Source organism: Thunnus albacares, chromosome 21 (genome assembly GCF_914725855.1).
Source record: "Thunnus albacares chromosome 21, fThuAlb1.1, whole genome shotgun sequence".
Lineage (NCBI taxonomy): Eukaryota > Metazoa > Chordata > Actinopteri > Scombriformes > Scombridae > Thunnus > Thunnus albacares.
This window is the reverse complement of record NC_058126.1, coordinates 1,206,907-1,232,693: the sequence shown is the minus strand read 5'-3', so window position 1 is coordinate 1,232,693 and position 25,787 is coordinate 1,206,907. Positions and strand designations below refer to the sequence as shown.

At 42.4% G+C, this 25,787-nt stretch overlaps 4 protein-coding genes across 21 annotated transcripts in view; 3 read left to right on the top strand and 1 right to left on the bottom strand.

Annotated features, from left to right (window-relative positions):
- LOC122972223 (NACHT, LRR and PYD domains-containing protein 12-like) overlaps positions 1 to 2,313 on the bottom strand; it is a 120,841-nt gene extending 118,528 nt beyond the window's left edge. Inside the window, exons 1-2 of one of the 2 annotated variants that reach the window (XM_044339142.1) lie at positions 2,108 to 2,313; positions 348 to 467 (exon numbers count right to left, since the gene is read on the bottom strand). In XM_044339142.1, the coding sequence (XP_044195077.1) occupies positions 348 to 467; positions 2,108 to 2,235 (248 nt within the window). In that variant the 5' untranslated portion in view covers positions 2,236 to 2,313. The remainder of the gene's footprint in view (positions 1 to 347; positions 468 to 2,107) is intronic. The other variant, XM_044339147.1, reaches the window with a different exon arrangement.
- An 8,226-nt stretch (positions 2,314 to 10,539) lies between these two features.
- Positions 10,540 to 13,855, top strand: LOC122972246 (trichohyalin-like). Its single transcript, XM_044339219.1, has 2 exons — positions 10,540 to 11,773; positions 12,605 to 13,855. Exons 1-2 carry the CDS (start codon positions 10,712 to 10,714, stop codon positions 13,280 to 13,282), a joined length of 1,740 nt encoding a protein of 579 aa, XP_044195154.1. The 5' UTR covers positions 10,540 to 10,711; the 3' UTR covers positions 13,283 to 13,855.
- Positions 13,856 to 14,388: 533 nt separating this feature from the next.
- xrcc2 (X-ray repair complementing defective repair in Chinese hamster cells 2) lies at positions 14,389 to 17,984 on the top strand. 2 transcript variants are annotated; one of them, XM_044339262.1, is made up of 6 exons: positions 14,389 to 14,493; positions 15,181 to 15,262; positions 15,457 to 15,492; positions 15,561 to 15,755; positions 16,921 to 17,197; positions 17,581 to 17,984. In XM_044339262.1, exons 1-6 carry the CDS (start codon positions 14,473 to 14,475, stop codon positions 17,885 to 17,887), a joined length of 918 nt encoding a protein of 305 aa, XP_044195197.1. In that variant the 5' UTR covers positions 14,389 to 14,472; the 3' UTR covers positions 17,888 to 17,984. The 2 variants fall into 2 exon arrangements, with proteins under 2 accessions (XP_044195197.1, XP_044195198.1); XM_044339263.1 differs by lacking the exon at positions 15,561 to 15,755.
- Positions 17,985 to 19,385: 1,401 nt separating this feature from the next.
- The window catches only part of LOC122972216 (histone-lysine N-methyltransferase 2C-like), a 91,125-nt gene continuing 84,723 nt past the window's right edge, over positions 19,386 to 25,787 (top strand). For 15 of the 16 annotated variants that reach the window (XM_044339115.1, XM_044339119.1, XM_044339120.1 and 12 more), the window contains exons 1-2: positions 19,543 to 19,807; positions 25,300 to 25,530. In XM_044339115.1, coding sequence (XP_044195050.1) covers positions 25,301 to 25,530 — 230 coding nt within the window. In that variant the 5' untranslated portion in view covers positions 19,543 to 19,807; position 25,300. Of the gene's footprint in view, positions 19,507 to 19,542; positions 19,808 to 25,299; positions 25,531 to 25,787 lie in introns of those variants that run through there. The other variant, XM_044339103.1, reaches the window with a different exon arrangement.

Below are 25,787 nucleotides of genomic sequence, written 5' to 3'. Positions count from 1 at the left end.
TGGTGAAGGCAGAAACCAACTGGGGGGTGTGGTTCACTTTGTTCTGTATCTACAGTACAAATCACTTTTGCAACAAAAATCTCAGGTTTTCGCATGATTTGAAAACGTCCTGTACAGACAGTAAAAAACTGTACATATATTACAAGTTTTGCAGCTTGTGCAGTCATTCAGATTTTGACTGTACATTTGCAAATCACTGCTGTAATTTCAACTTCTGCAAATGAATGAATAAAAAACATTCTTAGAGTGGACCAACGTTTCTGCACTCATAGATCTGCTTCATGAAAACAAGTATTTTAGAGCATTTTCACTTCCTAGTTCAGCTCACAGTTGAAACTCTCTCTTACTTTGTGTCTGAGGGTCCAGGTTCATTACTGAAGTTTGGAGGTGAATCTTTGGACCAATCACTCTTCATAGACAGACAGCTGGATATTAGAGACTCTGCTCTCTGCTGGCTTAGTTGACCTCTGAAAACATGAAACAGATTTTACACGTGTTAAGATTTACAACAGTGTTATTTATTGCAGAGCAATCATCATGGATGTATTGTACAGACATTCATGTTATCATATTCATATCATCATATCATATCATGTTATATATTATAGAGCCCACATGATATTGTGGACCCCCGCACCACTAGTCAAGCTCCTAGGTCCTTGACCCAGGGTCTTCTGAGTGTCCCTTGGACACATTTTAAGACTCAGGGAGATCATGCATTCCAGTCAGCAGCACCTAAGCTTAGGAATAGTGTTCCTAAAACTCTTAGGTTTGGCCCCCATAACACTAGATCATACATTTCCCACAATGCAACTGGATAGTATCTTTCTTTCGCAGTCTCATTTGTAGTCTCCAAGCCCAACCTAAAATACCCTACTGGCATCACTGTGACATCATCAGGGTTATTTTTTCAAACTTTAGAAAGCTCCTGTATTCTCCAAGAAAACATTGGACACATGAGTGGTACTCCTCATGCTGAGTAAACTGACTCTTGTGTAAAATAGGTGGTGCCAGTTACTTTTGTTTCTTTGGTGTGAATGGAATCAATTAAATGACAGTTGATGATGACACATACACCCTGCAGCTTTGTTTGGACAGGCTTACATCTGAGAACTGCAGCAGGAGTATTAACCCTTTACTAGCCGCTGTTTTCTCCACATACACACATAGCACTCTGTAGAACTAACAGACTGCTAGTTCTGGTTACGTAAGTTAAGTAACAACAATAGAGTAATTGATAGAAGAGACTCTCATCTTGTCTGTCATTTAAAAAGAATAATCCCAGTACAATGCTCAGTGGAAACAACTGGAAATGAATGTTAAAAAGAGTGAATAAGGCAGATAACAAAGAAATGTGAATGTCAGTAAATAATATTCCTCCCTAGAAAGGTATTCAGATGTTTTCAAATTATTCTGATGGCAAAACATCTCCTAATTCTACACAAAGTGGCTTTAACCCACACATACTGATTATATTCTGACTCATAATTAGTCTCTATACCAAATGTCTGAAGCACATATCTATTTTTCATTCATAAATACCATTATTATTATTATGGTCCTTTGTTCCCAACAGCAGGAGAATGTGTCAGCCATCATGATTTCAATGAATGTTATTGAATGTAAAGAACATTTTTGAAATGTGGTTTTTGAATAAACATGAGTCAAATTGAACCCAGAACAATCTCTACTGTTGTAAAATGTGTATAAGCCACACAAAAATAAAAACAAAGTTGTGAAATATTTCCATTTTTATATATTCTGGGTTACTTTGGGAAAAGTCATATAATTTCACTCTAAAAGAAGGGCAGTGTTTTTAGGTGTTATTACTGTACTCAAACTTAAAAGCGGGTCAAATTTGACCTGAATGGTATGTAAGGGTTAACCTCATGTACACCACAACATGTTTTTATTGTAGCCTTGTAACACCAAAGTCCCTAATCTGAAGGAAAAACACAAGAAAAATGCCGTGATCACATCAACACATCGTTACAAAAGCAAATCTAAAATGGCGACTCTTCTCAGCTTTCTCACAGACAGAAAGACCAAGTGATCCGTTAATATGGACACCAGTAGATGGGCTTGAAATATAGTTAACAGCACTTACAAACACGAAGAGGGTCCAGGTTCATTACTGAAGTGTGGAGGATCATCTTTGGATTGATCACTCTTCATAGACACACAGCTGGATATTAGAGATTCTGCTCCATCCTGCTCTTCCTCCAAATCACTCATCTTCCATCAGTCTGAGAGAAACATCATAAACATTAACTGTGAGCTCTGAACACAAGACTCAAGAGAAACAAGTCAGTACAAGAGTCACACCCATAACTGGAAAAAACCAGGAAGTTGTTGTAAACGCCTCTGCAGAAACACACAAACACACAAACACACACATACACACACACACACACACACACGTGATCAAATGCTTATGTTCCAGTATTAAAGGTTAGATTAAATATAACAGCAAATAATCAGTCTCTACATACATATGTAATACTAGACATAGATTATTCTACTAATTTCACATTCAGACTTGTTATTTTTTTGTAAACTGGACTCATAATTACTTACAGGAGCTCAGCAGTGATTCAGTGTCTCTTTCATAAAGCAGCTGGACTTGTGAGAGACAGATTAAAAACAGAATGGTTAAAATCAAAGTCCTAAAACACTGGATCATGCATTTCCCATAATGCACCTAGATAGTGTCTTTCATTAGAGCTTCCTGCCTGTTAAACATTGGGTCCGTCCCAACACCCACATTTGCGGTATTTGCAAGTAGACAGGTGGCTTTGTGTGACGTAGTTCGGGTTCCTGTCACAGTCTCAGTATTTGTTCAGACCACAGAATGTAGTCACGCACTCAAATACAGATACTGCACATGGCACAACTAAGCCCCTATGATTTGTTGAAGTAAGAGTGGAGTCGAAGCAGTTGAGAACTGTTGTAAGACATGCACACTGAATTCTGAATATGAACTATTACCTTCAGATAGACATTACAGAGCCAGCAAATGTAAAAACAACCACTCTGAGCTTTCCCTCCTCTCAACATCTATAGCACTTCTCAACAAACAACCAGTTCAGTCTGTACTTATGTAGTGCTTTATAAGTTAGGGGACAATGTAGCTTTTAGCTTTATGCATTATGAATTATGGTTTTATGGTTTTTATGATTAATTCCTAATTTTTATCTCTATGTATTTATATCTTTTACCTCACAGGCAAGTGCAATATTTCATTTATCTTTCCTATTTTGTTTTATATAAATTATTATTGTGTCTTTGATGTACCACTGTACTGTTTGTTGGTTACATATTTAAGTTGATTGCAGTAGTGTGTAGCACAACTGCCCAAGTCAAATTTCCCCTCAGGGACAATAAAGTCAACAAAACAGTGTTACAGTTACAATCAGATGACAATTAAAAACAGGAACTGAAAGGAGAAATGCAAAGCAATTAAATCAAGTCATCTAAGAGCTTGCAGGTTTACTGAACATAAAAGAGACATAATACGATATTATTATAAAAGGTTTCTGTCTGATAACATTTTTTAAGAAAAAAACATTTCTGTAAATTGTAGATGATGGATATGCTATTTAATATTTATTTTGACTGTGTCAGATATAAAATGATATTAGTCTCATCAAGAAGAACAGACACTTTGTTAATATCATGCGATAACCATCTGTGGAGGCTCCACCATCATTTACTGTTTGGATATGAATAAAAATATTCAAACTAAATCCAACTTACAAACTTCTTCTTGTCAGTTGATTATTGTTTGTCCTAAAACCAGCCAATAGACAGGTGTTGCGCGATACACCGTGGTACATTGTTGGATACAGATGTTGCTTTGAATGTGAACACACCTGTCTGCTACCTGGCAGCATGTGAACACGCTCTCAAGTGCTCAAGACTGCAAGGGTGAGTGTTGGCATGCAGCCAGTCTTTCAAACTCCTCCAGTTTGTAATGCAGACTAGACTATATGTTAGAAATGTCTCCAGGCCTGATGATATATAGTTGATATCTATCTATCTATCCTGTCTGACAGGAAGCGGCACATGAAGCTGGGGAAACACGTCTTATCGCTGAGTCCTGGACAATCAGCGTTGGTACAAGGCTGTGTCCTTTCTCCACTTCTCTTCCCCCTGTACACCAACAGCTGCACTTCCAGTCATCACTCCGTCAAACTCCTGAAGTTGCAGATGACACCACCCTCATTGGGGGCTCATCTCTGGTGGGGATGAGACTGCCTACAGATGGGAGGTTGACCATCTGGTGACTTGGTGCGGACAAAATAATTTGGAACTCAACATTTTAAACACAGGGCAGATTCCTGGGAACCATCATCATCATCATTAGCAGGAGCAGAACATCAGCTCCCTCTCCAAGAGGGCTCAGCAGAGGATGTACTTCCTGCAGCAGCTGAAGAAGTTCAACCTTCCAAAGTTAATGATGGTGCATTTCTACATTGCCATCATTGAGTCCATCCTCACCTCCATTGACCCCCATTGAAAGTAGTGGTTTGGTCCCTCTGACTGATATATTATTATATATGATATCATTAGATTATTAATAGTGAAGCATCAGTGTTAGAGCAGCATGTTACTGTTGTAGCTGCTGGAGGTGGAGCTAGTTTACACTACTTTATATACAGTTAGCTAGTTTAGTCCAGTGGTTCCCAACCTAGGGGTCGGGCCCCTCCAAAGGGTCAGCAGATAAATCTGAGGGGTGGTGAGATGATTAATGGGAGAGGAAAGAAGAAAAAACAAAGTTCTGATACACAAATCTGTTTTCAGTTTTTGGACTTTTTCTCTAATCTTTGATTTTTGCTGAAATATTGGATCATTTGAACATTTATTGAAATGAAAGCATGTGAGAGGTTTAGAGGGAAAAATCACTATTTGGTGGAGCTGTTAACAACTCATAGACATGTGAAATGTGACCCCGACTACACACTGCTTTTTGTAAGACGTCAAAAGCCAAAAAGGTTGGAAACCACTGGTTTCATCTTTAACAATGTGCTGTATTTTAAAAGCTTGTTATATTATCCATTGTGTCAGATCTTCATCTGAAAAGTAACTAAAGCTGTCAAATAAATGTAGTGGAGTAGAAAGTACAATATTTCCCTCTGAAATGTAGTGGAGTGGAAGTGTAAAGTAGTAGTAGAGGTACTGGAGTAAATGTACTTTCCGCCGCTGCGGTTCAGCCTCCGGCCTGCAGGGGGCAGTATAGCAGCAGCTGGAGGATAAAAACATCAACACTTCGAGTTTCACGAGTCACAGTTAAAAACAGTTAAAACTTTACATTTACTGCGTTACAAACTGTCAGTTTAACACGTTTAAACACACAAAATGTCGTCTGAACAAACAGTTTATCGCTGAGTTTTGTTTCTGGATCTGAAAACCGAGAAAATTCTGCTTCCACGATGCTTCTGGTAAGAAAAACCTCAGTAACTGATTATAGTAAAGTAAACACTTTAACAGCTAGCTGGTGTAACGGAGTAACGTTACTTCTGCTGTTACCGGGAATATAAAGTACTGTATGTAACGGCAGCTCACATCCTTTACTGCAGTAACAATATAAATACTCCATTAGCCAACTGTAATGTAATACAAGTAAAAGTACTGCATTTAACTTATGTAAAAGTACAAAAGTATTATCAGCTAAATGTTCTTTAAGTATAAAAAGTCAAAGTACTGATGCCTCATAGTGGTAACGTGTGAGAATATAATATAATCTAATATTTAACATAATTAGTATATAAATGTGTAAGCAGTTGGTCAGTAGAAGCATAATTTTATTACAAACGACTTTATTCACATTTAGGTTTTACAGCTGAAATCTAAAAACCTATTTCTTCTTAAAATAAAGTGAACAAACCTGCTGCTGAATATTTTAACCTGTTTTTAATTGAAATCAATGTGTTTACAAAATGTTTACATTTGGTTACAAAAGAGAGAAAGATGCAATTTGCTGTGTTTGAATTATGAAATATGAGTCTGAAGATGAATTATTAATAAACACATTCCTGCAGCCAACAGTGATGTTACCAAATGTCTAACCGTGTCTAAAACCAAATAAAGTTTAATTTACTACGATGTTAAGACCAATTAAAATCAATTTAAAATCATCATATTTAAGAAGCTGTTAACATCAGATGTTTGGCATTTTCTGCTCTAAATGATTAATTATCAAAATAGTTGCTCAACGGATTAATCAGCTCACTTGAATCAAGTTAATTTTAATCTTTTTTTTAAGGAAAATTAGACTTTTATCAATCATTTACAGATGAAAACTATTTGATAAAGAGATTGTGTATAAAATTTTAATCTGTAAAGTAACTCCAGCTGTCAGATGAATGTAGTGCAGTAAAAAGTACAAAATGATCCTCTGAGATGTGGTGGAGTGGAAGTATGAAACAAAGTGAACAGAAGTGAGTTACAGGATCACTGTCATTAAGAAAATATATTTGAACAGTGTCCACATGAAATCCTCACTCATTAAATATCAGTATTGCTTTATTTTATAAATATGTCATCATTATTTATGATGTCAGTGGAGTCGGTCCAGACTGAACTTGGTGTCTTGGCTGTTTTGTGGTTGTGCAGATGATCCAGGAGAGTGAGCAGAGGGAGGAGGAGGAGGAGGTGGTGAGGAGGAGGGAGGTGGGCTGTCAGTGGGAGAGTCCAGAGGAGGAGAGGAGGGAGGTGGGCTGCCAGTGGGAGAGTCCAGAGGAGGAGAGGAGGGAGGTGGGCTGCCAGTGGGAGAGTCCAGAGGAGGAGAGGGGATCGCTGGACCGTCAGTGGGAGAGTGCAGGGTCACTGGACCGTCAGTGGGAGAGTGCAGGGTCACTGGACCGTCAGTGGGAGAGTGCAGGGTCGCTGGACCGTCAGTGGGAGAGTGCAGGGGAGGAGAGGAGGGAGGTGGGCTGCCAGAGCGACTCAGCTGAGAGGAGAGATGCTACCGTCCAGGTGGATCTGCTGACTCAACGGATCAGCTGGAGACTCACAGGTGAGACTCAGGAAGAGTTAAATCAGACGATCATTTATAAAACTGCATGTGATGAACACCAGAAGTTCAAAAAGAAAATACTGCAACCCAAAATTCCTGTAATTGAGGACATAAAGCTGTGAGGTAGGCTAAATCTGCTTCTACAGTGCAGCCTGTAAACCTAAAAACATCTGCTGTACCTACAAATTACATATTATAGTACATAATACATAATATATACATATGTATATACTGAATATAACCACATACACTATGTGTATAAAGTAAATTATCACTTTTTTTACCCAGACAGTATTTATTCAGGACACTTTGCACTATTTATATCCTGTTTACAGTTCACAGTCTGTGGACATTATATGCTGTTGTCCACTTGTTGTTTTCACCCACTTGCTTGTACATAATAGTGATATGTATATATATATATATATATATATATATATATATATATATATATATATATATATATATATATATACATATATATATATAATATATTTATGTTTAATTATATTTGTGTAAACAGCTGAATTTGTAAAAATCCAGTCTATAAAGATTTAAAGGATATCAGACTGCCTGGTATTAATCAGATGGGTTATTACAGTGATGTTTATCAGTCTGTGTGTGTGTGTGTGTACAAGCAGGTGAACCAGGAGGGGGCGCTCTGCTGCAGCACTGCAGCTTACAGAGGACGCCCAGTGGCCCCGTCCTCTACCTGCTCTGCCCCCCCTACACTCCCACGCTGCTACCCAGCATGCCTCTGTGTGCCATGTCCCCCACCACAGGATGGCAGCGTGAAGCTTCTCCTCCTGCTGACATGTCTGCCCCTCCTCCTGGACTCATCGCTCCTCTGAGCCCCCGCCTGGCCGAGGAGGAGGAGGAGGAGGAGGAGGAGGAGGAAGAAGAGGAAGACTCAGTAAAACATGATAACGGTAGGTTGCTTCACTTTCAATTCAATTCAGTTTTATTTATAAAGCACCAAATCACAACAAAAGTTATCTCAGGTCTCTTTCCACATAGAGCAGGTCTAGACCAAACACTTAAACCTACAGACACCCAACATTCCTGCATTAGCAGCAGCAGGAAAAACTCCCCTTTAACGGCAAGAAACCTCAAGCAGAACTGGACTCTAGGTGGCGCCATCTGCCTTGACCGGTTGGGTTGAGAGAGAAAGACAGAGGGAGAGAGAGATGACTAATAACAATAGTAATAGCAGCAGCATCACGTTGGACAGCAGTTGGTCTGCATCCTAGGGTTTCCTGCGAGACAAGAGAACACAAAAACTCCGGGGAAGAAGCCAAGTTAGTGACATGCATTGATGTTACATGAATGCATACAGATGGAGAGGAAGAGGAGGAGGAGGAGGAGAGAGGAGCTCAGTGCATCATGGGAAGTCCTCCAGCAGTCTAGGCCTATAGCAGCATAACTAAGGGCTGATCCAAGGCGAGCCTGGTCGGCCCTAACTATAAGCTTTATCAAAAAGGAAAGTTTTAAGCCTACTCTTAAACATAGAGAGGGTGTCTGCACCCCGGACCCAATCTGGAAGATTCAGGAGAGGAGCCTGATAGCTGAAGGCTCTGCCTCCCATTCTACTTTTAAAGACTGTAGGGACCACCAGTAAGCTGCATACTGGGAGTGCAGTGTTCTAGTGGGGTAATACGGTATTATGAGCTCTTCAAGATATGATGGTGTCTGACCATTAAAGGCTTTGTAGGTGAGGAGAAGGATTTTAAATTCAATTCTAGATTTTACAGGAAGCCAATGTAGTGAAGCTAAAATGGGAGAAATGTGATCTCTTTTTCTAGTTTTAGTCAGAACACGTGCAGCTGCGTTCTGGACCAGCTGGAGAGTCTTTAGAGACTTGTTAGGGCAGCCTGATAATAAGGAATTGCAATAATCCAGCCTAGAAGTAACAAATGCGTGAGCTAGTTTTTCTGCATCTTTTAGGGACAGCATGTGATTTTTGTGATATTACGTAAGTGAAAAAAGGCAGTCCTTGACATTTGATTTATGTGGGAGTTAAAGGACATATCCTGATCAAAGATAACTCCCAGATTCCTTACGGTGGTGCTGGAGGCCAGGGTAATGCCATCCAGAGCAGCTTTATCATTAGATAATGTGTTTCTAAGGTGTTTAGGGCCAAGCACAATAACTTCAGTTTTATCAGAGTTTAGTTGCAGAAAATTGCAGGTCATCCAGGTCTTTATGTCCTTAAGGCATGCTTGGAGTTTGTTTAACTGATTGGTTTCATTTGGCTTCATTTATAAATATAATTGGGTATCATCTGCATAACAATGAAGATTTATGGAGTGTTTCCTAATAATATTACCTAAAGGAAGCATATATAAGGTGAATAGTATTGGTCCAAGAACAGAACCTTGTGGAACTCCACAAGGTTCTGAAACATATTGCATTATGTTACTATTCTAAGTAATTGTACCCTGAAATAACTTACAAAATGCCTCCAAAGCACTTAAAAAATAAGCACCTGTATCCTTCTACTTCAGAGGAAGACATTGTTCCACTACCTGAAAGATAAATGTGACTTTACCTCGTGAGGCAGCTGGATTCATGAGATCACAGGAGAATCCATCTCATCAGGCTTCAAGTTACGCACTTGTGACCGAACCAATCAGTGTCATGAATCCAGATGCCTGGCAAGGTAAGACGGGGATAGACAGATGGTCCATCCAAACGCCTGCCAAGGATCTTTTGAAAGTGCCGCCCTTTTCCAAACAGGTTCCGAAGACGACTTCTCAGATGTTTCTGTGTAACAAACCAACTGGTGCATCTGGTTAAATGTGACGCGTCGTCCATTTTTATATACAGTCTGTGGTTTCCATCGTTTGAGCTTTGACTGCGTCTCTTTAATGACGGCATCTCGTTGTGTCTTCTTCTGCAGTGACAGCGACTGGTAGACACCTGCTGATGTTCAAACCGACCAAATGCACCACGAAGAGACCTGGCAGCTCTGCCCACCGCCGCAAGATGAGGATGAAGGCTGACGAAGAGGAGCTGTTGCAGCCCGGTGGGTGTCAGGACATCGACCAATCAGAAGAGAGGGAGACACCTTCAATCCAACAAGAAGGGCAACACAAGAGCCGTGACAAGACAGGACGAATCCAACACACCAGAGAGGACAGCAAAGAGAAGGAGGAGAAGAAGGAGGAGGAGGCAGGGAGGCTGAGGAGGAAGACTGTCGGTCCACCAATCAGATACCTGGTAGAGTCTGAGGAGCAATCACATGGCCTGTCAGCAGCCAATCCCAGCAGAGCAAAAGGGGTGAAGATGAATAGACCGATCAAGAGGCTGAGGAAGGATCAGGAGGAGGAGGGGGAGAAGAAGAAGAAAAAGGAGGAGGAGAAGAAGGAGAAAGAGACGAAGAAGGAGGAGGAGGAAGAGGAGGAGGAGAAGAAAGAGGAGGAGGAGGAGAAGAATGAGAAGAAGAAGGAGGAGGACGAGGAGGAGAAGAAGGAGGAAGAGGAGGAGAAGAAGAAAGAGGAAGAGGAGGAGGAGAAGAAGAAAGAGGAAGAGGAGGAACAGGAGAAGAAAGAGGAGGAGGAGGAGAAGAAGAAGGAGGAGGCAGGGAGGCCGAGGAGGAACACTGTCGGTCCACCAATCAGATACCTGTTAGAGTCCGAGGAGCAGTCACATGACCTGTCAATAGCCAATCACAGCAGAGCGAAAGGGGTGAAGATGGAAAGACCAATTGGGAAGCTGAAGAAGGATCCTCAGGAGGAGGAGGAAGAGAAGGAGGAGCAGGAGGAGGACGAGGAGAAGGAGGAGGCGGAGGAGGAGGAAGAGAAGAAGAAGGAGGAGGCAGGGAGGCCGAGGAGGAACACTGTCGGTCCACCAATCAGATACCTGGTAGAGTCCGAGGAGCAGTCACATGACCTGTTAGCAGCCAATCACAGCAAAGCGAAAGGGGTGAACAGGAAAAGGCTAAATGGGAGGCTGACAAAGGATCATCAGGAGGAGGAGGAAGAGAAGGAGGAGAAGAAGAAAAAGGAGGAAGACGAGGAGAAGGAAAAGAAGAAGGAGGAGAAGAAGAAGGAGGAGGAGGAGAAGAAGAAGGACGAGGCAGGGAGGCCGAGGAGAAACACTGTTGGTCCACCGATCAGATACCTGGTGGAGTCTGAGGAGCAGTCACATGACCTGTCAGCAGCCAATCCCAGCAGAGCGAAAGGGGTGAAGATGAAAAGACCGATCATCAGGAAGGATCATCAGGAGGAGGAGGAAGAGAAGGAGGAGAAGAAAAAGGAGGAGGAAGAGGAGGAGGAGAAGGAGGAGGGGGAGGAAAAGAGGAAGGAGGAGGACGAAGACGAGAGGAGGTGTGAGGAGCAGGAGAGGAAGGACAAGTTGATGGTGAGGGAGGACGGAGGCGTCAACATTAAACCCCTGAAGACAAAAAAAGAGGAGATGCAGCAGGCGGGGAGGCCGAGGAGGAACACTGTCGGTCCACCAATCAGATACCTGGTAGAGTCCGAGGAGCAGTCACATGACCTGTCAGCAGCCAATCACAGCAGAGCGAAAGGGGTGAACAGGAAAAGGAGGCTGAAGAAGGAGGAAGAGCAGGGGGAGGGGGAGGAGGAGGAAGGGGAGGAGGAGGAGGAGGAGGAGGAAGGGGAGAAGGAGGACGAGGAGGAGGAGGAGTTTAGGATCTGGACAGACACAAGGGAGGAGCTTCAGAGGACACCCAGCAGCAGGGAGGCGTCCACAGAGGACGTAGAGATGGACAGATGGTGGCAGCTCTGTCAGGTGAGTCCTCACCATCACAAACACCAAACATGATCTCACATGACTCAGGCTGAACTGGAAACCAGTGACTATACCAGCAGCACATACTGGTTTGGCCAAAGTGTAGCAAACAAAACAAAATAATATACCTGTATGACATACTTATTCAGAAAAAGTAACTCCAGTCTGTAAACCTGCTGGGATGTGTTGGGAGATGTTTGGACCAGCCGCTCATCTCAGCTGCTAGCAGCCCGACTCCTGAGATGATCGGCTGGTCAACATGTGGTCATCCCAGGGAGAACATGATCCATGAACTGATCTGCAGCTCTTTGCTGATTCACCGCTGGCTCTAATGTCTCCGCAGCATTTAGATATATGATATAATTCCTTCTGGAAGATAAATGTTGGTCTCACAGATGAAATCTAACAATTGTAGCTGCAACATTAGTTTGAATGTAAACTGAAGCTTCATGTTTTTACTGGACAGAACAGCAGCGCTGCCTCTGGAGTTCCATATGTACACATATCACCACATTTACACACATATACATGGATTAAAATCAACACATTAGTCTAAATTAAATACTGTTTATTTTATTAAACTGTATAACAGTTTGGAGTTTTATTACAGCTACATTACAGATCGAATAACAGTTTAGTGTCTCTGACAGTGAGGTTACTGTTTTGTGAGAAGAAAAGCGTCAGTGGAGCTTTGAGTTGAAATACATGCAGTGATAATGCAGTTAGTTTGGTTTTCTGTCCATCGACTGATCAATTAATCAACTGATAGATTCAGCTGTAACTCTGACAGTGAGATAATAACCCACCTGTGTGCTACCTGTCTTTGGTCAGGTGTGCGGTCTGATCGTCGCCTGCAAAAAGAGTCACAACGAGTTGAACCACGGCAACACCCTGCACCGCCACCGCCACCATCACCACAGCAACACAGGCAGTTGTCACAGCAACAGGGCGGAGGCAGGCGGTGCCAGAGCTGCTGTCGTCAAACAGCAGCAGGAGGTTGATGCCAGGACAGATGGAGGGACAAGTGAAGAAGAAGATGAAGAAGAAGAGGAGACGCCTGCCACAAAATGGTACCAGGAAAAAGATGGAGGGAGGAAGAGGAAGAGAGAGGAAGAGGAGGAGGTGAAACTAATCCGTGTGAAGGAAGAAGATGGAGGAGAGGAAGAGGACGTGAAAAAGGAGGTGACGGAGCAGCCGCAGAGACCGAGGAGGAGGATGGTTGGCCCACCAATCAGATATCTCCTGGAGTCAGAGGAGCAGTCACATGGCTTAGGAGTCAAACACGCGAGGAAGAGCGAAGCCGGAGGCGGGGCTTCAGAGGACATGTCAGTGATTGACAGGTCTGAGGACGCAGGGCAGACAGGTTGGACTAAACAGGACACAGTAAACAAACCCAAAAAACAAGGAAGAGGATGTTTGAAGAAGGCTGTGGGCGTGTCCAGACACCTGCAGAGCGGTCAGCTGACCCTCATCTCCCCCTGCTGTGTCAGACTGCAGCGGCTCCTCTGATTGGTTCATCAGATGACTTTTATTTGTCTGTCAAGGTCGTTTGGGTTCAGTCAGTTTGACGTCCTCGGCCCGACAGTACACACGTGTGTCAGGCGTGTTCATGACTCTGTTTTATCACATGTTCAGTTACAGGTTTGTTCTTATTGTTGTGTACAGTTTGTGTCATGTGACCACTTGAATGTAAAGAAACACTTCAACCTGCAGCTCAGGACACAGAAACATGTTAATACAAAGGGTCAAATAATTTAACTAAAACAATTATTTTTTTAATTAATTAACTATTTTGTCAATATATAAAAGTCCTACCAGACGTTCTCAGATGTCTTTGTATCTGAAAGATTAAGGGGGGGTTGATAAGTGACTGAAACACTTTATAGATTATAGTAATAATAGTTTTCCACAGGTTGGCTCCTCCCAGCCTGTTCTGTAAGTTACTGCTGTTTTTTTTTAGAAAACTTGAGTTTTATGTCTGACTGCATGAAGACTTTTATTCTGTTGTGTTCTTTATCAAATGTGTATTTATTGTCAGGTGTTCAGTAGATTTATTAAACTGTAACTGATAAAACTGAGAAACTGGCTTCATGTTGCACATGGCACTGTTCATCTGAACAAACTCTTCACACTTGGCTCAAATTAGCACAATATAAATATATGATGAAGATGCACTCATCATCTTTGTTTATATTGACCATGTGAGAAGGAAAAATCACTATTTGGTGGAGCTGTTAACAACTCATAGACATGTGAAATGTGACCCCGACTACACACTGCTTTTTGTAAGACGTCAAAAGACAAAAAGGTTGGAAACCACTGGTTTCATCTTTAACAATGTGTTGTATTTTAAAAGCTTGTTATATTATCCATTGTGTCAAATCTTCATCTGAAAAGTAACTAAAGCTGTCAAATAAATGTAGTGGAGTAGAAAGTACAATATTTCCCTCTGAAATGTAGAAAGTAGCATCACATGGAAATACTCAAGTAAAGTACAAATACCTCAAAACTGTAATTAAATACAGTACTTGAGTACTTAGTTACTTTCCGCCACCACAGGAGGACACGTTAAATGCGCCGGCGCACCAGACATTACGGTAAAATGTCATCCAGCGTCCATTACGGTAAACGGCAGAAGCAGGAAGTTACTTCAAACAGAAGCGGCGGCGTTTTGTTTTGAGGATGAAGTTCGCACAGAAATGACTGAAAGCGGCGCTCAGGTGAGTAAATAAAGACGCTACATGACATCTTACTATAGAAACAGAGTATTTGTGTTTGACTTTAACTGGCAGTAAAAGAAGATTTGACTCAACTTCTCCCAGGTTCACAGTTTGAGCTGTACACTGATATTTTCTGTTTTTATCTGAACACGTTCAGTTTTTCTCTGATTCATGACCGGAAGTGCAGGGTCTCTGTCTATCCAGCAGCAGGGGGCAGTAGAGTTAATGAGAAACACTGAACAACTTTATGTCCCGGTGAACTTAGTCTTTACAGAAACCGGTACAGTCTATATACAGTGATACATGTTGGTACAGTCTATATACAGTGATACATGTTGGTACAGTCTATATACAGTGATACATGTCGGTACAGTCTATATACAGTGATACATGTTGGTACAGTCTATATACAGTAATACATGTTAATACAGTCTATATGTAATGGTTGGTACAGTCTATGTGCAGTAATACATGTCGGTACAGTCTATATACAGTGATACATGTTGGTACAGTCTATATACAGTGATACATGTTGGTACAGTCTATATACAGTGATACATGTTGGTACAGTCTATATACAGTAATACATGTTGGTACAGTCTATATATAGTGGCTGGTACAGTCTATATACAGTAACACATGGTACAGTCTATATACAACAGAGTGATCAACTTTGTGTCTCTGTAGCTGTTTGCTCGTCTGGAGGCTCGTCGCTGTCTGAAGGACATCGAACCTCGTTTGTTTCCTGAAGATGGAGGACCTGACCATGGTGACTGACCACGCCCTCTCCCTGTCAGCTGATATCTGCCATCACCACACGTCACATGACCTTAATGATTTGATTTCAGTGAGCCTTCTCACTAACAAAACACATCCATACATTTCAACAGAAGTCTGTTTTAGCGCTAACTGTTACCACATATCCTGAACTGAGTCATTGATCACCTCTCATGATCCTCTCAGGTGAGGTGGTGGAGCTGTATGGGACGGAGGGAACAGGTGAGTTTAGTTAACTTTTGACTTTTACCTGGTTTGATCTGCCTTTTAACTGTATGTGTGTGTTTCAGGTAAGACGGAGCTGCTCTACCACCTGCTGTGCCGCTGTGTGCTGCCAGTGGCGGCCGGCGGTCTAGAGGTGGACGTTGTGTTTGTGGACACTGACTACAGTCTGGACATGTTACGACTGGTCAGCATCCTGGACAGCAGACTGAACGCTGGCACACATACACATGCTGTTGCCTCTGAGGGAGGATCTGGCCCAGGTGATAATCCTATAAGTAACCTCTCGGTGGTAAACACACCTGCCTGTCAGCCCAAACTGCCACTGGTAAAGGGAAGGGGGGGGCTGGTTTGTCTCAGCTAGCAGCTGAGTTTACAAGAATTTGCCAAATTTTAAGATTTGTGGCAAACTCAGATAAACAGTTAGACTACATACAGACAGCTATCGTTTTAGCCTGTTCGTAACAATTCATTATTAGCCTTACCAGCACGCTGTGTGTTGTTGAGCAGCTGGTTTGATTAAGTGCTTAGTGCCTTTTAACTCGCAAAGGTTTTATTGCACTTACAGTAACGAGCGTGATGTATGTCCCCACGTGATTGGTGGAGACTGCGCAGCTATTGGTTGCTATCAGAACCAAGTTCCACTAATACCGATTTGTAAAACGTCCTATCGGTGCTGATTCATCTGCCAAACCTATCAACTGGTTGACCTCCACTAGGTGTTTCTGGGGGCCCTATAGGTGGCCATTCTTGTGGCCATTGAGAGGTTCTATTGGTCCTGTAGATGGTTCTAGTGGTCATTGAGGTAGCTCTAGTGGTCCCTTAGGTAGTTCTAGTGGTCATAACGGAGGTTATATAGGCCCTTTAGGTGGTTGGCTGGTTCTAGTGGTTATAGAGGAAGTTCCAGGCGTCCTTCAGGGTGTTCTTGTGGCCACTGACGATTCTAAAGGTCCTTTTAGGTGATTCTTGTGGCCCATGAGGAGGTCCTAGAGGCACTATAGGTGGCATAGGTGTGCTAGTGGTAATTGAGGAGGTCCCAGATGTCCTTTTAAGGGGTTGTAGAGGGCACTGAAGAGGTTTTAGATGTGGTTCTAGGGGTCCAGTTGTATAGGTTAGGTTAGCTCCTGTAGGTCTAGGAGTTCTGTAGGTGGTTCCAGTGGACATAAAGGTGATTCCAGTACAAAAATATAAATAAACAAAATACAACCCTCCTGCTCTCTCTGTCTCTCTATGTCTCTCTCTCTGTCTCTCTCTGTCTCTCTCTCTGTCTGTGTGTCTCTCTGTCTCTCTATGTCTCTCTGTCTCTCTCTCTATCTCTGTGTGTCTCTCTCTCTCTCTCTCTCTCTCTCTCTCTCTCTCTCTCTCTCTCTCTCTCTCTCTCTCTCTCTCTCTCTCTCTCTCTCTCTCTCTCTCTGTGTGTCTATGTAGCTCTCTCTACCAGCTCGCCCTCGGTGGCTTCAGATGAGGCGGCGTTGCGTTCATGTCTGGCTCGCCTCCTGGTCGTCCACTGCTCTTCCTCCTCCCAGCTCCTCCTCACCCTTCACTTCCTGGAGACCTCCTTGTCATCACGGCCGGGCCTGGCACTTGTCCTCATCGACAGCATCTCTGCTTTCTATTGGCTGGACCGCTGTGAGGGCGGGGCCAGCATCGCCAAGCAGGAAGAGAAGCTCAGCAAGTGTGCAGAGCTGCTGGGCCGACTGCTCAGGTAGCTGTCAATCAACCCGACACCTGTCTATTAGGAGGTTATTGAGAACGTTCTAGGGGTCTTACACATTATCAAGGAGGTGTTAAGAGTTCTTTATAAGGTTCTAATGGTTATTGAACATGTTCTGTAGGTCTCCTAGGTGGTTCTAGTGGTGAGATTTTTGTAGCAACGTGTTAGACAGTGCTCTCCACCACTATCATCTAAACACCAAACTAGTGGACATCTTTTGGCAGAATGATGTTCATCCCTCCAGCAGAGCTCCACACACTGGGAGCACTGGAGCTCTTCTGGAGGTTTGTGGTGGAACCACACTTGCCTCACACACTTCATGTGGGGTTTATATGTTGCTCAGTCTCAGTCTGACCTGTGGCTCCCCCTCTCAGGGATTACAGAATCACTGTCTTCGCCACCTGCCACGCCATCAGGAGGAGCTACAGTGGACCCTCCTCTTCCTCCGCCTCCTCCGAGTCCGACCGGCCATACCTCTGTCGCCCCTGGCAACGGCTGGTGACCCACCGGCTGCTGTGCTCGAGGCAGGAGGCTGCAAACAACATGGCTGCCGCAGCAGGAGGCGGGAAGGAGCAAAGGAAACAACAGGTCTTCATTGTCCACTCCACCTCCTCCTCCAGGACGAAGGCTTACAGGAGCAGCTCCTTCTGCGTGACAGAAGGAGGAGTGGAGTTTGTCTGAACGGTCACCTCCTCCTGTTTCTTATAGAAGGTCATCTGATTTGCTGCAGATGAAACTTGTTTGTCCAAATTGTAAATAAAAAGCTATTTGTACAGGATGTAATTTTTGTTGTTTGTGATAATGTTTTATTAGTTATAGATCAGCAATTTTTGAAGTTTTTTAAAAAAAGCTTTTTATATTTTGGGGAGAGTATATAAATACATTTGTTAGAAGAGTTCAGTAAACATTAGTTGTGATCCAGGACATATTATTGATTATTGATAATTTAGCTTTTGCTGCACAGCAGGAAGTACTGAGATGTAAGGCTGGATCAGTATTTGGCAGTATAGCTCAGGTGAACCTTTCACATCTGGATCAGCGATGATCTGTTAAATTAAATATTAAAATAATTATTTAACGTATGTTCCAATGAGCACTGAAGCTTGTAGTGAAACAACACCTCGTTAAGACTCTACATCGAAATTAAGTTTTACTGTCATTTTTCACCTATCTGAACATTATTTAAAGTATCTTAACAGTGTTCTAGAGGTCCTTAAGCTGGTTCTACTGGTTACTGGTTTGAGCAGTAGTTTAGATTATTCTATCGGTCCTTAATGTGGTTTTAATTGTTATTGAGGAGGTTCTGGGGGTCCTGTAGGTGGTTCTAATGATCAGTGGGGAAGTTCGAGAGGACTTTTAGAGGGTTATTTTTAGAAGTCATTGACATGGTTCATGTGTTCATTAAGGTGGTCAGGTAGGAGGTTCTACGGGTCCTGTGGGTGACTCTAGTGGTCCATTAGGAGGTTCTAGTGGTAGTCTAGGATGTTCTAGGGGCTTTGTAGGTGGTTCTAGTGGTAATAAGGAGGTCCTAGTCATAACTGAGGAGGTTCTAGTGATCATGTAGGTGGATCTAGTGATAATTACAAATGTTCTAGTGATCCTGTAAGTGGATCTAGTGGTAATTACAGATGTTCTTGTGATCCTGTAGGTGGATCGAGCGGTCCTTAGTGTCTGGAGAAAATTACCCTGATGTCACAGTGATGTCATCATGCTTGGAGACACACAACAGACAGTTCTGTTTTTAATCTCTCACAAGTCCAACTACTTCATGGAGGAGTGATACTTCATCACCTGAGCACTGCTTAAAGTACAAATATGAGGTTCTTTATTTGCATATGTCCATCCTGCTTTAAACGCCACTACTGTTGAGAGGGAAATGCTGTCTGCAGCACATTTATCTGACAGCTGGTAAAACATGTTGAACTGTTCAGCGGACCGTCTTGTTTCTGTGTGTGGAAGTTCTGTTTTTAAATGTAAAGCAGTGATGTTGTATTTAAAAGTATAAAATATTAACATCATGTTTGAAGGATGTTAGTTCGCCCCGTGTTTGAGGCGCGCAGCCGCAGTCCGGCTCCTCGCGGATCCAGTCCGGGTCTTCAAATCTGATGACAGACCGCTTCACCAGAGCAGCCCTCTGACAGATCCCTCCGCGGGGTCAGACACACTTTTTATACAACACAAACAAATGAAACCCCTTCGACACACACAAACCTTCACATTTTAACCCTTCACTCCCGGCTGACTGTTGACTTTATCTGCGTGTGAAAGATAAACTCTACCCGGTGAACGTCTCTGCTCCGGTACGGTATTAATGTTTTCGGGGACCTACTTCTCCTGCTGTCGCTGACAGGCGGTGCTTCGGTCGCCCAAACATGGCCTCCATGACGGAGCGACCGCTTCAACTTTAATTTTTCGCCAATTTTCAGAGCAAAAACCGTCTTTTTTTCTTCCATGATCAACGGGAATGATTCGTCGGGAAATCTTGTCATGCCAGACTTATGAGACGGATGTTATCTTTCGGAGAAGCTCGCTGTTGGATTTAAACAGATCGGTTTAAGTTGGCTGAAAGCTGGAGAGGAAAAAGAGAATTGCATCAAATCAGTAAGGAGGCTTTTCCTCATTTCTCTCGACACCTGAGCAGGTTTGCTTCTCAGTTTTCTGACAGTTTCCTGCGTTAACTTGACGCCAGACACCAACATTTAGAGCGGGAGGCGAATAAGCGCGTTTCTGCTGCGCGCTAACAGCTAGCATGCTAGCCTCTGCTAATGCTAACAGAGAAGTGATCCGTCAACTGGGCGGTCCGTGGAAGCTAACGGCTAACAGCTAACAGCTCTGTTTCTGCCTTTTAGTTTAATTTACAGCAGTGATACTGCTCACGTATCATGACTGAGTGACACCTGTCGTCTGAGTCGGTTTAACGTTTAATCCGTGTGTAGGTGCGCTGCAGTCAGTCAGTAAAGATGAATAATTAGTGAAATCCTCGTTATAACTCTGCTGGTGTGGTTTTATATTAGCTCGGTAACCCGGCAGTGTAAACCTCTCAGCTACATCCTTAACGCGTTATTACATTTCAATCCTGGTTCTGGTTCATATCCTGACTAGTTATTACCAATTGATAACAGACTAGTGTAATCCAGGCATGGCTGATAACTCAACTATATCGATACGTCTGTCTGTCAATATATGTTACATGTTTCAAGGCATGTTGTTAGAGCTGCAACGATTAGTTAGTCGATTAGTTGCCAACTTTTCTGATTATATTCGAGTCATTTTTTGAAGAAAGAGAAGTTCAAGTTGTCTGATTGCAGCTTCTTAAATGTGAATATTCTGGTTTCTTTAGTGTCTGTGACAGTAAACTGAAGATCTTTGATTGTGAACAAGGGCTTTGAAAAAACACTGATAGACATTTTTCACCATTTTCTGACTTTTTAAGGACTAAACTAATCAATTAATCGAGAAATAATCGTTAATTAAAATAATCGTGAGTTGCAGTTGTACATGTTACGATGTGGACACGTGCTGGTGTGTATCTCATGTTGTTATTAAGACTACAGCTATTGATTACCTTCATGATTGTTAAATCGTTTGATCATTGGTTTTAGTCTATAAACGTCCATCCTGCAGGTTTCAGGACCGGTTGACGGTCTGATGAGTCTCCGTCTGACTGAGTTTTCTACAAACTTCAAATAAACAAAACAAACTCTTTATTCAGTCACCAGAATTTGTTCTTGTGGGATTTTAGTTGGTTTCTTGTCATCATGACCTACCTGTCCACTGAGATGTTAAAACGTCTTTAGTTTAAGATAAATATCAAGTTTATCCGAGTAAAGACGAGAGTAGATTGAACTGAAATTATTAATTGATCAGTTGATCAGCAGGAAATGAATTGGTATTATTTTGTGTGTTTGAAGACGTCACCTTGGACTCTGACATTTGTTTTACAAATTCTGTATATTTATTTATATTTTTTTAATATAATATATTCTTGATTAATCGTTTTGTCTATAAAATGTCAGAAAATGGTGAAAAACGTCTTTGATTGTCTTGTTTTGTCTGTTCAGTAGACCAAAATTCAAAGATATTCAGTTTACAATCATGTATGACAAAAACCCTCAGATTTGAGAAGCTGCAAATAAATGTTTGGCATTTATATAATATTCACAATAACCTGTTCCACAATCTGTCAAATACAGTTCAGTGAATCACAGCCAACAATGATAATAATCATTTAAGTCCTTTATTGATCCGAACCTCCACTCAGTCCGTGTCTCTATGATGAGTCCAAGCTGACGTCGTCGTGTAAAGATGTTCAGTTCACTGTGAAAAGCATCAAGTGAAATCAGAAGAAGGTGTGTTTTAGTTTTTAAATAAAAGGTCCTCGTTCCCTCCGACTGTTGCCGAACGTACCTGAGATATCTGTGATCAGGCTCCAGTCCGGGGTCAAAGGTCACACTCGGTCTGTCGCAGTGGAGGTGAAATTATTTCATTTTTGTTATGAAATAATTTTATCAGGTTTCAAGAAAAACAAGCAGAGCGTTATCACACAGGACAGGCCGCATAATTAATGAGCGAGGAGACTCGTCCGGTAACGACACTGATAACGAGATGTGTCATCAGCAGAAGAAGAACTCTGATCTGTTACTGCAGTAAAAGTACTAACACAGCGATGTACAAATCCTCCAGTACTACTAAAAGTACACAGAGCTCCAGAAGTCTCAACCGCCACTCAACAAACTTCTATTTTGCATTTGTTTTGAATCTAATATTATATTTTTAATACAGATGATGACATCAGTTTAATAACTTGAGTGAAAAGTTGAATCTTTTATAAAATGTTGGTTGAGACCTGAAGACTCTTGTCAGAGCTCCGAACACAACACTCTGCTTTCAACAGTCAATAACTTTATTGCTTATAATGATAGAAAATTGTCTTAACAACATAAAAACATGGAGCCATGAAAGAGACGCTCTGCTTCTCTTTCTAACAACTATAATTGACAGAAACTTTTCTTTTAAAGGAAAATTCAATTTTATGTTCATAATAAATGATTGTTCATATAAAACATGAACACAGAAATTACTTTTCTAACTACATGATGAACTTGTGAGTTCATTAAAGTCAACTCAAAGTGAAATACTGTAAAACTGAGCACCACTAAGTCCTTTCCAGTCTTTCTTTATAATATATAAATATTCTGTCATTTCCTGAATATTATCATGTTCAGTGTAATGAAACGACTTTTTACACAGCGGGCGGGAACGCTGCGCCTTTATTCCACCTCACTGTTCGGTATAAAAGGTACAGACACATAGTGGGGGGGGGGGGGGGGGGTCACAGAGCCGGATCTGTGTGAAAGGGACGGCGGGGGGGATGGCGGCGGGACGGCGGCGGGACGGCGGCGGGACGGGGAGCTGACGTCGGTGTGTTAACGTGTGAACGGCGGCGTCAGAGCTGCTTTGTCTGGTTCAGTGTGAAGAAGCTTTGATGCAGCATCTCTTTACTAATATACTGCAAACATCAACTCTCCTCATGTTAACAGTGGTTTGTAGCAACAGGTGGACTCTTGTTTTCACTCTGTTTATTAGATTAATTATATTTATCAGCTATATTCATTTAAATGTACTGTCTTATATTTATGTATACATATATGTATGTATGTCTTAAATCTAATATAAACAGCAGCTCTTTAATAAAACATTAATGTTCTTCATAAAGGTCAAATCACCTGCTTTCAGGTAAACTATATAAACTATATGCAGGTTATTATGGGCTGGACGTCTCACCGTCTGTCCCATCCTGAGCAGACTGGGACGGTCCGGGTGTAAGCGTGTTTCAGGCCGCCGTCTGAGCGCCGCCTGTTGGTGGTCGTCATGACGCTGCACCGCATGCTGCCGTTAAATAAAACCGTTAAATTAATGTTTTAAATCAGTCGACACGTCACCAAGTCTCTGCTGCAGGTCATATCATTAAAACACAAACAAACTCCGTAAATAAATAAGAGCAGGTGTTTTAAAGCTGCATTAAAACATGGCGACGGTCTGTTTGACGTACGGGAATAAAAGAGTTGTTGTAAGTTGTCGTGTTCTCGTCCGGCGCCGCTGCTGACGGAGGTGACGGAGTGTGAACGTCTGCGTGGTGTTCGAGTGTTCCTGGGTGTTTTGATGAGTGATCGGTCCTCCTCTGGAGAGACGAGCTGTTGGAGGGTCCCCCCCCCCCCCCCAAGACCTGAATATTCCCTCCACCATGTCTCAGACTGGGATTCATCCACTGGGTGTATCTCTTGTCCCGCTCCGAGCGTTCGGCCTGGTTTCCCTCCTGAGACGTGGTTCAGAAACTGCTGCTCGTCCTCTGAGACTCTACAACACAGTAGAGCCGGGAAACATATCGATATTATATCAATATCATGATAAGAGACTAGATATCGTCTTGGTTTACAGATATCTTTACAGTAAAATGATGTGTTGCAGCTGTTTACCCATTAAATGGTCACTCATCAAAAATCTCAGTGTGTAAATATTTTGTGAAAGCATCAGTATTGATCCGATATCGAGGTATTTGGTTAAGAATATTGTGATATTTGATTTTGTGTGTGTTGCTCTGTAGACTCTTCTGCTGACTGGAGACTTCTTTATTTATCAGTTTCTGTATCTGTGATGACCTTTCTGTCTCTCAGGGAATAATCTCGATGTTTTGATCTTCTGATGGTGTTTTGGACGCACTGATCCAGTTTCTACAGAGTGTTTAGAGCTTCACGCAGCCGCTTAGAAACCTTTAGACCAACCGTGATGTGATGCTGAGAAAACTGCTCTTTTGTTTAGAGTAACAGAACCCCGCAGTACACGAGTACGAGCTGCAGGTAGTTCAAGTACTGCAGTAGAAGTTTAGAGGGAAAAATCACTATTTGGTGGAGCTGTTAACAACTCATAGACATGTGAAATGTGACCCCGACTACACACTGCTTTTTGTAAGACGTCAAAAGACAAAAAGGTTGGAAACCACTGGTTTCATCTTTAACAATGTGTTGTATTTTAAAAGCTTGTTATATTATCCATTGTGTCAAATCTTCATCTGAAAAGTAACTAAAGCTGTCAAATAAATGTAGTGGAGTAGAAAGTACAATATTTCCCTCTGAAATGTAGAAAGTAGCATCACATGGAAATACTCAAATAAAGTACAAGTACCTCAGTACTGTACTACAGTGAATGTACTTAGTTGTGGGGTCGTGTCTGATCAGGTGATTGATCGATCACAGTCTGTGGTTCAGTGTTGGTGTCAGACTGGAACCAGTGGACAGAACTGGTCTGAGGCGGAGCGAGAACGTAACCACAGGAAGAGAAGATGACAACCAGAGCTGCAACCATTACTTATTAAACTATTAAATTAATCGCCAACTCTATTGATAATTCATTAATTGTTCGGAGTCATTTTTTTTAAGAAGAAAGTTTCCCATTTCTCTGATTCTCAGCTTCTTAAACGTGAATATTTCCTGGTTTCTTTCGTCTCTGTGACAATAAACTGAAGACCTTTTGAGTTTTGGACAAAACGAGACGTTTGATGACGTCATCGTGGACTTTAGGAAATGCTGATCCACATTTTTCAACATTTTCTGACTTTGTATGGTCTAAACTAATCGATTTTAATCTAGAAAATAATCAACAGATTAATCAATAATGAAGTTAATCATTCGTTGCAGCCCTGAAGGCAACGTACGCTGATGATGTCACTCAAAGAGCCGTTTTGGATGACACACAGACCGTTAATACAATAATAATAATAATAAATGTAGTTGTTTCTGTGATCTGCAGGATGATTTTAATCCAGGAAGTCGTCACTTATCTTTAAAAAAATCACATATTTTCCTTTGCTTGCAGTTTTTCCAGTTCCTGCAATTTTACAGCAAAAAGAGACAAAACGTGACGAACCGTCTCAGTGTTTCAGGAAGTTGAAATCAAACATATTTGTCGTCAATAACGAAGCAGCTGCTGTTTCCATGTCAACCTGAGTTAACGTCATGTTTACTTCATGTTTGTCTGTATCTCCTCCGGTGGACTAAACCTGACCCCCCCCCCTTCTCTCTGTTTTTTTTACCCAGAATGCCATCTGAGGCTCAGTCTCAGGAGCCTCGGGACAGAGGACCGCCCCCTCCCGTCACTCGGGCCGGACGCAGCGCTCAGCTGGCCAAAGCAGCCGCTACTAGCCCCGCCCCTGAAAGGCGGCCTCGTGGGAGACCTCGGAAAGATGGGAGCAGCGGCCGCTCTGCGCCTCCCACCCCTCCTCCTCCTCCTCCTCCTCCTCCTCCTCCAGCTCCCAAATCAAGGAAGAAGTAAGTCTGAGTAGCGGCCTTCATCATGCAGCTCGCTGTGAAATCAGTGTATCATGTAAACCAGGACCCTGGTCTGTCGTCAGCGCGTCGGCGGCTGCAGGAAGCTGACAGTAAACCGTTTCTTCTTCTTCGTTGGTTTTCTGTGGCAGACCTGCTCGTCTGTCCTCCGCACATGCTCAGTAGGAGGAGAACTAGTTAGTCTATCAGTTCACTCCTTCACCGTCTGACAGAACACTGACGGCTTCCTGTTTTATTAA

What these genes read in the sequence shown, in the direction of transcription:
- LOC122972246 (XM_044339219.1), top strand. Translation starts at nt 10,712, where the DNA reads ATGGAAAGACCAATTGGGAAGCTGAAGAAGGATCCTCAGGAGGAGGAG. An exon ending in GATGGTGGCAGCTCTGTCAG is followed by an intron (nt 11,774 to 12,604) that starts GTGAGTCCTCAC and finishes GTCTTTGGTCAG; the next exon opens with GTGTGCGGTCTGATCGTCGC.
- xrcc2 (XM_044339262.1), top strand. Translation starts at nt 14,473, where the DNA reads ATGACTGAAAGCGGCGCTCAG. An exon ending in TGACTGAAAGCGGCGCTCAG is followed by an intron (nt 14,494 to 15,180) that starts GTGAGTAAATAA and finishes GTGTCTCTGTAG; the next exon opens with CTGTTTGCTCGTCTGGAGGC. An exon ending in GTATGGGACGGAGGGAACAG is followed by an intron (nt 15,493 to 15,560) that starts GTGAGTTTAGTT and finishes TGTGTGTTTCAG; the next exon opens with GTAAGACGGAGCTGCTCTAC.